Source organism: Micropterus salmoides, unplaced genomic scaffold, assembly GCF_014851395.1.
Source record: "Micropterus salmoides isolate LMB-PRFRI ecotype aquatic unplaced genomic scaffold, ASM1485139v1 Ms_hic_scaffold_2, whole genome shotgun sequence".
Taxonomy (NCBI): Eukaryota; Metazoa; Chordata; class Actinopteri; order Centrarchiformes; family Centrarchidae; genus Micropterus; species Micropterus salmoides.
Window position 1 is genome coordinate 21,461,112 of NW_024041150.1, and position 11,359 is coordinate 21,472,470.

The following is an 11,359-nucleotide window of genomic DNA, read 5'->3' on the forward strand; positions in this document are numbered from 1 at the left end:
GGTTCAACTGGTTTCCATTAAAATGCCATATTATGGCTTTAAGATTCAAGAGAGGGATTGAAGAGGGGGGTCTTTTTCTGTTCCTCATGGCCGTTCTGCCAAATAAATCCAGACAGCGTCCCTAATAGTGTGAGTAAATCTCACCAGTCGCTCCATTCCCTTGAGCTATAATGGGAGTGCTCAAAATACATATGACTGTGACTGTTAAATAGCCCTGAGGGGTTCACTGAGATCACTTGCCCATCCACCTCCTAAAACTGTCTAGACGGCCATATGAGCCTAAATCTTGAAGTCATCAGTGACAATTGGGATCTGATTTTCAGAAGTGGCCCAGACATGTATCTTCACAAATCAGAGCATAACAATCAATGTCCCCTGCCAAAGTACATGTCACTTTTAATAACTCTTTCGTGTGATAGAAGTTGGGCTCTGCAGGCAATGAACCCACATTAGTCGGATTCCCACTGCTCATCATCTCGGCTTAAGTATTGAGACCAAATGGACCTCTTGTTCCTTTCATCCTCGTGCCGGAGTCACCTGGTTGGTTAAGGTTCAGGCTGACACAGTGGGATTCAAGATTAAAGTGTGAGGCCAAGTGTTCTGGGCAAAAGTGGTAAATTACAAATGGGTTTGAGGAACAAGGGGGGGGGGACAGAAGGAGTGAGAGGGTATGTTTTCCATAGAAACGTTGTCACATTTATAGACTGGGAAATCGCTGCAGGGTGACTTCACTGCATTCCTCTATTTTACAGTTCCCCAAGTGAATTGCTCTCTCACTAAAGGTAGCCAGTGCTGCCAAAGTCACCTCTGTTTCACTGTTGGGGTCTTCAGAGGGAGCTCCAGCAGTGACAGGAGCAGCCAATGAGATCATAAAACAAAGCAACTGTCCAAAGACACATGACAAAACAGGAGAGATCATGCCTGAGGTCACAACCCCGATGTACTATAAGGTGCTTCCAGCGTGCCATAACCATGAATCTGTCTGCACTGGTACTGGGAAGCCAAGATAAGAAGTATAATCCTGTCAGAACCTCCATGTTCTGCACTGTTAACATTGAGGTCAATAGCTTTTTGGGGAGTTCATTTTCATGATATCAGCTGCAGCCATTTCTCTCTGCTTGCCCAGACTTTTTTGGTCAGGCAAACCTCAGAATGCTACTGGCTGTAAAAGCAATTGACGTGTTAAGAGGTGTTTGGGGTTTGAGCTCTATGTGGGATGTAGGCTATGTGTAGACGTACATGCTCATATAAGTGCAAGCGGGTATGGTTACAAACTTGTGTGTCCTTTGGCGGTAGCAGTAATGTATGGGGTTCTTGAGCATATGGGTAAGACCCTCCGTCCCACCTCATCCCACCTCATTCTGCTGTTGCGTGGGAATGAGGCAGCAGTAGCCTGGAACTGGGTGGCAGATCAAACGGCGTCATTAAAAACCACAGCACAAGGCCCCTTATGTGTGTGTGACTCTTTGGAAAGAGAGACTGGAAACGGGCCTGCAGCACCCTCCAAACCAATACCACTCCAACTTTTTGACCTTTCAGCACGCAAACACGCACACACATACACACACACACACACACACGTAGGACCTACTGCTTATGCAGAAACGCACAAGAGTTAGAAAACCTCCTAAAAAGGCACATGAAAAGTACAGGCTAAACACAGATCGCCTGGCCTTTATTAGTCCCAAATGCCCAACACACTTCACTTGATCATAATCTCCATTATTAACAAAAGCATAGCTGGTTTGAAGCAAGTGTGGACATATGGATTAGGTGTCATGGCAAGAGAAAGCGCTGTATTTATGAGGCTCGTGGTTGGCAAACACTTTGGATATTAGTCTTTTTATAAAAAGAGGCTAGTCTCAAGATTATTTTGACTTAAATAAAAATAATGTATCCCATTGATAACCTTTCACCAACAGATGAGCAGTTCTGGGAAGCGGCATGCGATTCTAGAGAAATCCAACGTTAGCCAAGTTGTGGGTGAGCAAACTGTCGCTACAGTTCCTGCTGCGAAGCTAACATGCAGAGATCAGGAGACAGTCCCAGACAGATATACTCTCCTGCTACTATAGCTAACATCACAACAGCAGCATGGTCTTGGTGAACTGTAAAGTAAGCTGAACTTCTCATAGCTGAAAAGGATGATTTTAATATTCACTGGGTCACTGATTTGCAGAAATTACAGGCAGTGACATTAACTCATTGCATTTTGGCATGCCTTTGGTAGCAATGACTAATTAACTTGCTCTAAATTAATTTGGGCCTGGCACCTCCATTATGTCTCTTACTTTACAATATAGGGGACCACCCTCTGTGTGGCAAGGTGTGGCATTTAGAATTTTAAATCAAGAAATCCGATCATAAGAGGCAGAAAAGGAAGAATAAAAACATTCAAGAAGGAAGACATAAAGAAAATCTAAGTCCTTGCTTAGCCCCAAAGAGGTCCTCTGGAACTTAGTTTCTAAGTTCCAGAGGACCTAAAATCTAACAAAACCAAGAATCTGAATGGTAAATGGCTACAATTGACAAATGGCAGCGTGCTGTCAATTTGGGGGTCGCTGTCTTAACCCAGGACACTGACATGTGGACAGGAGGAGGTGGGGATCAAATCAATAACCTCGTGATCAGTGGACAACCTGCTCTACGTCCTGAGCCACTGCCACCACAGTCTACATAGTCATGCTAGCAACTAGTGTCTGTAATTAGGCATGGTGGTACTCTGAACTAAATAATGCCAACATGCTTATGCATGAATAGTGTTCATCGTGTTCAACCCCTTAGTTTAGCATGTTAGCATGCTAAGATCTGCTAATTAGCACAGAGCACAGGTGAAGTATCATGGGAATATCATAAGTTTTGCTAGTATTTAATCCCACACCAAACCAATGTATTACCAATGCATATTAACATTTTCATTAGATGATAGGGGGAAAAAAAATTAAGGGATATTCAAAGTTATTTCATTTTATCTTGGGGGGACATGAATGTATGTACCACATTTCATGGCAATCCATCTAATAGCTGTTGAGACATTTCAAAATATTGGTCGGGGAGTTCCTGAGACGTCTCACTCAAGTAGTCCCTTTTTCTGCTGTCGCTGCATCTTTCTCAACTTCATGTTACCCTTCTCAGATTGCCTAACTGCTCTTTCCCTAAACTGATCAATAGCAGAACTCACAGCAAGAGCATATTTTAGGCTTTACAAACTCATGTTCATGTGCCCACTCGCCTCAAGTGTATCAATATTATGGGAAAGGTAATGGAGCACTGGTTGCAATTACTTTCAATTTAGCGAGAAGAGTTGATGACATATATATGGGCATTATGAGCCAGACAAATTTCCCTGCATATCCAATATTGTAAGATGTTATTACTGTGAATTTTTCATGGTTACAATAGATTTTTGTTCATTCTTGTCTGGTTATTGGCATGCTAGTTTTACTCTATATGCAGTCTTGTATGTGTATTTAACTGATGAGCAAACTCTCTATAGTTGTGTCTTTTCTGTATATTTGGCAGAAAAGAGCAGGGTCAAAGTCTGTGAGTTATGTCCTATGTGCTCCAGGAATTGTGAGATTTTAACCACTTTCTCGTAACCTACGATGACGCCATGATGAATCCCCAGTCCGGACCCTACTTCTGCTTTGCCTCCACTTTGTAGCTTCCAAAGTCAAGAGGAAATGAAAAGGGAAATTCATTTTACTTTGCCTCTTTTTTTTTCTTTTTTTTTTAAAGTCTAGTTTATATATTACTCGTCCCACTGATCCAGATCTTTGCTACCTGCCTCTCAACTCTTAGTCTTTGAAAGTCTTTTGTTTGGGTTCAAGCCCCATGGCCTGCTATTTGGCTTGGCAGAGGGGGCTGTCTGGATTCGTCATAGGGCCTAATGTTCTTACCATGCCACACACTTCACAGCTACTCCCTCCGCTCTCTGGAATAATATTATAAACATCCTGTAACCCTCGTTTATCCGTGAGTCCGAACTCTGCTATGTTGCCTCCAATCATGATTCCAGATTAGCTAACGGCCGATGACAGTGGAATTTCTCTTAAGTTCCCAAACTCAAAAGAATATCCTTTGATTAGTTTCCACTGGGGTCTTGGATAATTGGCCTATCATAGTCACCATCAATGGTTTATCATCACTCCGCATCAAAGCACAAAGGAATCCTAATTTTCAGTAAGTGGTTGGCTCCATAATTTGGGCAAAGACATTGCAGACCTTCATGCAGAGAGTCGGGATCCAAACTGCTCCAATCTGTTCAGCAGACACAGCTCGGAGGGCACTACTGTGTCTGCTCTCCTATTTCCCAACTTTTTACCACAGGTTATCTTGAATTTGTGAAACTTTTAACTGTCCTGTTTTATCCAGATAAAATTGTTCTGATTTGTTTAGTTTTTTTGTGTTAGCATGTTAGCATGATAATGTTAACTCAAAGCACTGCTGTGACTAAGTGCTTGTTATACCATCCTTCTTATGGAAATTAGGATTTCATGAATTTTATCATAATGTATTTGCTAGGTTGATAGAAATGCAGAATAGCAATCACTTTTTTGCCTCATTGTATGCCCCAATTCTGAAACCAAACATACGCCCTTTTATTCATTACATAGTCACATTGTGTGAAGAAGCCTGTTCACAAACACACCACAGACCCCATGTTTGTGGGTTGCCACATCATCACTGTAGGATTCCGATCACTGCTCAGCAATTCAAAAAACGCAAAGAGTCAATGGTTGAAATACCAGCTGCCTCAGGCGAAGATGATTGGTGTGCGTTGTGGTTTTTTTATCACTCACCCCCAAAGCAAGTTCACCCACATGTTCATTTTGTCTTCTGCAGGACCTGCGAAGGGCAGAATATCAAATATCGCACATGCAGTAATGTGGTAAGTTCAGCAAAGTCATCTTTATGTAATGGATGTCAGTCGAGCCTTGTAGTGGTTTTTATTGAAATAAACTGAAATAGCAAACACTGATTGGGAATTCAGTGTGGTGGAACTGTGAAAATATTACCAGGGTTTATGGTTAAGGGGCGTGATTTGGTGATCTACGATCCTGTTGTTTGAGAGAAAGGGGCAAGTTGTGCGGAGGGAGACGTCAAACTACTTCTGCTTTAATTTAATATGATGGTCACTACATTCAGCAATCACAGTTTCAACAATCCTTCCACCGAGACTTGTGCGAACTCTCATCTTCCCACACACACACATTTCTAATACAGTGATATGCTTTGTGTTAATTATCATAGTTAGCTCATTTTTTTTGTTTTCCCCTCAGGACTGCCCTCCAGATGCTGGTGATTTCCGTGCCCAGCAGTGTTCCGCTCATGCAGACGTGCATTACCAGGGTCAGTACCATGAGTGGCTGCCTGTGTACAATGACCCGGAAAACCCCTGCACTCTCAAGTGCAAAGCCAAGGGCTTGGGCCTTGTGGTGGAGCTGGCACCAAAGGTGCTGGATGGGACCCGCTGTTACACCGAGTCCTTGGACATGTGTATCAGTGGAGTCTGCCAGGTAGGAGAAAGAATCGGAGTGCTTTATTGTTTTTTTTTCTTCCACTGAGGAGTTTATATTTATTTCTTATAATTTATCTATTGTATAAATCACAAGAAACTAAATATAGACTTGTAGACGCATAATATTGTGTTCACAATCTGTTGCATTACAGTTCATATGGATGCAAGAGCCAAAATGTGATTGCATCCAAGAAAACCTTTACACACAACCCACTGTGTATTACAGTATAGTACTTACAATACTATCATGCCATCTGCTTTATAAATGAATACCCAATGAGAATAATATTTGAGATTGGGCTTTTGACTGACAGTCCAGGAAATAGTTTACAATGCATTTTTTCCCGGTTGAATGAAATTACGTCCCAAGACATTGTGTAAGTGCAGAGACACACAAGGATTTTAATACACTCTCTTACCAGGCTTAGAATCACACTGTGGTTTTGGTTTTGTCTTACCGACAAAAATTGCGAAAAACTCCATCAATCAACTACGGATAGTTGCAGATAATGTGTAATAGAAAACAGGGGGGAACATTTTTGGAAAAACCCATGATCAACTCAAAGGAAATGTTTTACGCTATCTTAGAAATACAAACAATAGATCTGGTATGAAAATGGAAGAAACCAGAGGATTGTTTGGATCATTTCATTATAACATGTACATGGTGTGAAGGAAGACATATTCTTTAATGAAATTCATTTTAACGGTCTGATGTAACCAACAAGTGTACTTTTACTGGGGCTGTTTCTTTTTTCTGTGTTTTTTTTTTTTTGCAGAACACAATTTCATTTAAAGCTGATGTCTTTGGGTAATGTTTTTGTTGTTTACCTTTCTCTCTGCAATACAGATTGTAGGTTGCGATCATGAGTTGGGGAGCACAGTAAAGGAGGACAACTGCGGTGTCTGCAATGGAGATGGCTCCTCCTGCAGACTGGTGCGAGGACACTACAAATCCCAGCATGCTTCAGGAAAAAGTAAAGAATCTTTACTTTGTGTTTGTTTACTTATAACTTCAACTGAAGAGGTGCTCCACCATTTGTACACATTACACATAGTTCATCAAGCGTACTTCTCAGCCTGAGAAAACAGTTGTGTTAATGTCTTCTGCGTTTCTGGAGGAGCTTTGTCAAGTTGGAGACAATAACCCCTGACAATGTCATAGTGATATCATCAGGGTGATTTTCATACATCATCAGAGAGACACAATTAAAATGTAAATGCTGCATTACAAACTGGAAGCATAAAGTTTAAACGAGGTGGGCGTTTACCAGGCATGGTGGGTCTTAATGAATTATGTTGTACATTATGGAAAGTGAAGGAATCAGTGATTATAGGTCAAGCTTAACTATATTTTGCTGACTAAAATTCCTGCTATCTCGAACTCTGCTGGTTTGATTTTGACATTTGTGTTTTGTTAGTCATTAGTCTGTCTTTAAATTCAAATTCTGTGTTCTGATTGCATTTTCCTGTTGTAATTACATTGATTTTATTGCATTCTGTGTTTATTGCATACTTCATGTTATGTTTCTCCCTCTGTCTGTCTGTCTCTCTCACTCAAGCTGAGGACACAATTGTTGTCATCCCCTATAAGAGTCGTCATGTACGTCTAGTCCTGAAAGGCCCGGATCACTTGTGTAAGTCCTGGTAGGTCCAGGGTGCCCTTCCATCAAAACAGTTAAGCATGATATTCATATTTGGCAGTGTTTTTTTTTTATTGCCAAATACCTGCACATTAAAAACACGTGTTCTGCATGGGCTGTGTGAGTTTTAGTGCAGCTCATGTTGTGTTTTAATGCCCTGCTATGCAAAAAAACATATAACTACATGTTATACTTGCTTGACCTTTCTCATGAATGTCTCACCCAAATAATTAACCTTTTATTCCCTTTTCCAAAATATCTAAAATTTTGACTGGTTTTAAAAGTAGCTTGGAGCGGAATAACCAGGAGAGGTATTTATTTTCCCCGTTTCCTCTGGCTCTGAGAAGATGTACCTGTAAGGCTTCCAACAAATATCACTGATGTCAAAGTACTGCCATCAAACTCCCCACTGGATCAAATCGATAACAAATGTTCTTCTCTGTACCTAGCCTTTGCTCCGTGGTTAGTTTACAGATTGTTTCCTAAACCGGGCCAAAAGAACTTTTCTGAATGGACAGATTTTTTCATTAAATAGTTCCCCCTGTTCGTTTTTGGCCAAGGGCACTTAAATTGTAACCATCTGTCTGCAGATGATGACTGCTGCTGGTTACTGCTCGTTCTTGTGTTTCCACATTGTTTTTGTTTAAATGTCCACGCTGGAATCACACAGGACCCTGTTAGGCCAGGGTTGAAGTAAGGTTATTGCAGCGCTGGCCTGCTAGCAGACCTACATGAGCCTCCTGGCATTGCTAAAATGAGTTTCTGTGCTTGCAAATGCAACTGCCAGTCAGACAGTTCTTTACCTAACTGTCTGTGATGGATGATATCAGGACATATTTTTTCTCCTTTTATTTGCTGTTTAATTTCCACAATGATGAAAAATGTAGACAAGAAACGATGATCTCACTATATTGAGACTGATGTGTCCATTGTGCTCTAGCTATCTACTGTGTTTCTTCTTTTAGATGTGGAAAGTAAGACACTGGAAGGGGTAAAAGATGAACTGGTCTTGGATAAAACAGGGCAGTACCACCTGGAAAACACCACCTTGGACTTTCAGAAACTTTCAGATAAGGAGGTCCTGAGAATCACTGGCCCACTTGGAGCTGACCTCACAGTCAAAGTAAGAGCTGAAATATATCAATTTAAGTGTCTTAAAGCTGCACTAATCTATTTTCATGCCAATGGCTTTAATTTACTGTGTTGTTTACCCAACTCTTTAGTTTAAGTCTGCTGTTTGCAGCTTTTTAAGTTAACATCTTTCAGCTCATTGTTTTATGGCCCACAACTTTACTATTTTGGTTCACTATCACCATTCTCATCAGCATTTTCACCAGTCAGCAGAATACGTTCTGATAAACCCTCTGAACGCTACCAAATGGCAGAGAGACAAAATTAGTAACTAGCTGTCAGAGCATTTAGCTGCTGCAGAGCCAGATGGTTCCCTCAGCAGTTGGTGGAGACCCAATCAGAGCTAAAAGGAGATTGAGTATTGGTCTTGCAAATGTTGGATGGCCTGAAACGTGACACATGAATACTAATGTTTCTCAGTAATGGCTGCATGTGTAAATAAGAAAGTTTGCTAACATGTTTAAAACATCATCTTTATATGGAGATACTATGTCTGCGATGTGATTACAGCTTGTTCTATTGACAAAAATTGTATTGTAGCCACAGTACTTCTCTCTACTGAACAGTTGACGTCAACGGGACGTTTTTGTTGTGTTTTCTGGAGCTCAACTCTAAAAAAGCTATGAAAATGGGCTCAGATAAGGTTCTTATTTCTATGAACTCCTGGTTAACTCCCCGTGTCGTACACAATAGGTTTTTGAAGCAGTGTGTCGTGCAATGATAACAATAGTAGCGCACACATTCGCTGCTTCAAATCCAGTAGTTGGCATTGGGATGATGATGTCAAACGATTTCATGTGTTTTGCTGCCACACTTAATTTCTTTTTTTATACACTCACCTAAAGGATTATTAGGAACACCTGTTCAATTTCTCATTAATGCAATTATCTAATCAACCAATCACATGGCAGTTGCTTCAATGCATTTAGGGGTGTGGTCCTGGTCAAGACAATCTCCTGAACTCCAAACTGAATGTCAGAATGGGAAAGAAAGGTGATTTAAGCAATTTTGAGTGTGGCATGGTTGTTGGTGCCAGACGGGCCGGTCTGAGTATTTCACAATCTGCTCAGTTACTGGGATCACGCACAACCATTTCTAGGGTTTACAAAGAATGGTGTGAAAAGGGAAAAACATCCAGTATGCGGCAGTCCTGTGGGCGAAAATGCCTTGTTGATGCTAGAGGTCAGAGGAGAATGGGCCGACTGATTCAAGCTGATAGAAGAGCAACTTTGACTGAAATAACCACTCGTTACAACCGAGGTATGCAGCAAAGCATTTGTGAAGCCACAACATGCACAACCTTGAGGCGGATGGGCTACAACAGCAGAAGACCCCACCAGGTACCACTCATCTCCACTACAAATAGGAAAAAGACGCTACAATTTGCAAGAGCTCACCAAAATTGGACAGTTGAAGACTGGAAAAATGTTTCCTGGTCTGATGAGTCTCGATTTCTGTTGAGACATTCAGATGGTAGAGTCAGAATTTGGCGTAAACAGAATGAGAACATGGATCCATCATGCCTTGTTACCACTGTGCAGGCTGGTGGTGGTGGTGTAATGGTGTGGGGGATGTTTTCTTGGCACACTTTAGGCCCCTTAGTGCCAATTGGGCATCGTTTAAATGCCACGGCCTACCTGAGCATTGTTTCTGACCATGTCCATCCCTTTATGGCCACCATGTACCCATCCTTTGATGGCTACTTCCAGCAGGATAGTGCACCATGTCACAAAGCTCGAATCATTTCAAACTGGTTTCTTGAACATGACAATGAGTTCACTGTACTAAAATGGCCCCCACAGTCACCAGATCTCAACCCAATAGAGCATCTTTGGGATGTGGTGGAACGGGAGCTTCGTGCCCTGGATGTGCATCCCACAAATCTCCATCAACTGCAAGATGCTATCCTATCAATATGGGCCAACATTTCTAAAGAATGCTTTCAGCACCTTGTTGAATCAATGCCACGTAGAATTAAGGCAGTTCTGAAGGCGAAAGGGGGTCAAACACAGTATTAGTATGGTGTTCCTAATAATCCTTTAGGTGAGTGTATTTATTGATTGATTGATTTATGGTATATTCAATCATAATACATCTGGTAATCAAATGTCAAGTTTTAATTTATAGTATGTGTTATAACACAACACAAATTCAGCTCATAAATTCAGTAGGATTTTTCAAAAAATGCCATGATACAATGGCTGCAACATCCTTTTCTGCTTTGTTACGTACAAACACACACACTCACACACACATGCACAGACTAGGGCCAGTGAGTGGACGTTAAAAACTTATACAGGCCACAGACTGGGAAACGCCTGCGAAAACTTCCTCCCTCATAAACACAAGTCAGGATCGGAAATCTGAGAGGCTATAAATGCATAATTTTCTAATCTGTTACAAGGCAGACAGCCAATTCATATCGCAGCGCTGGAAAAGGTTTGCACAAATGGAAAATCATATTTAAAAAGTGGCCAGACAGGCTTTCCACTGTAAACACATGAATGTGAATGAGTGTCAGTGGAGTTTGATTTATATGTGTTGTATGCATAATCTGGCTTTGGGCATTTCTTCAATATGGTTGAGGCGTGAGGTTAGAAGAAAAATGTTTGCTGAAATATTTATGAGAAGGACCAACAAATCACACACACTACACATAGTCTGTGTTCTTTATCTTACCACAATTAAATTGTCTACTCTCATCCAGTCAATTAATTATCACTTCCTATGAAGTGAGACTTTTATCCTGCTACTGTTGTTGCTTTGTGTTACCTTTGGCCAGAGCCAGGCTAGATGATCCACACGCTTCCAGTTTTTATGCTAAGCTAAGTTGACTGGCTGCTGGCAGTAGGTGGCATCATTTCTTCAAATTGAAACAAAATAGCGAACAAATTTGGCGGTCACACCGTGAGTACTGTTTCCGTAGGTGCAGTTTGCCAGTGGAGCAGACAGTGTGGTCCAGTACATATACTACCAGCCCATCATCCACCGTTGGAGAGAGACCGACTTCTTCCCTTGCTCCGTCACGTGTGGTGGAGGTAAGCATAGAGTCTGGAGTGTCACG

General features: G+C 41.4%; 1 protein-coding gene across 4 annotated transcripts in view; it reads left to right on the forward strand.

Moving 5' to 3' along the window:
- Positions 1-11,359, forward strand: part of LOC119912975 (ADAMTS-like protein 1) — a 96,415-nt gene that overhangs the window by 66,520 nt on the left and 18,536 nt on the right. For all 4 annotated transcript variants that reach the window (XM_038732266.1, XM_038732263.1, XM_038732264.1 and 1 more), the window contains 6 exons: positions 4,846-4,891; positions 5,283-5,519; positions 6,372-6,498; positions 7,084-7,158; positions 8,130-8,287; positions 11,222-11,333. In XM_038732266.1, coding sequence (XP_038588194.1) covers positions 4,846-4,891; positions 5,283-5,519; positions 6,372-6,498; positions 7,084-7,158; positions 8,130-8,287; positions 11,222-11,333 — 755 coding nt within the window. The remainder of the gene's footprint in view (positions 1-4,845; positions 4,892-5,282; positions 5,520-6,371; positions 6,499-7,083; positions 7,159-8,129; positions 8,288-11,221; positions 11,334-11,359) is intronic.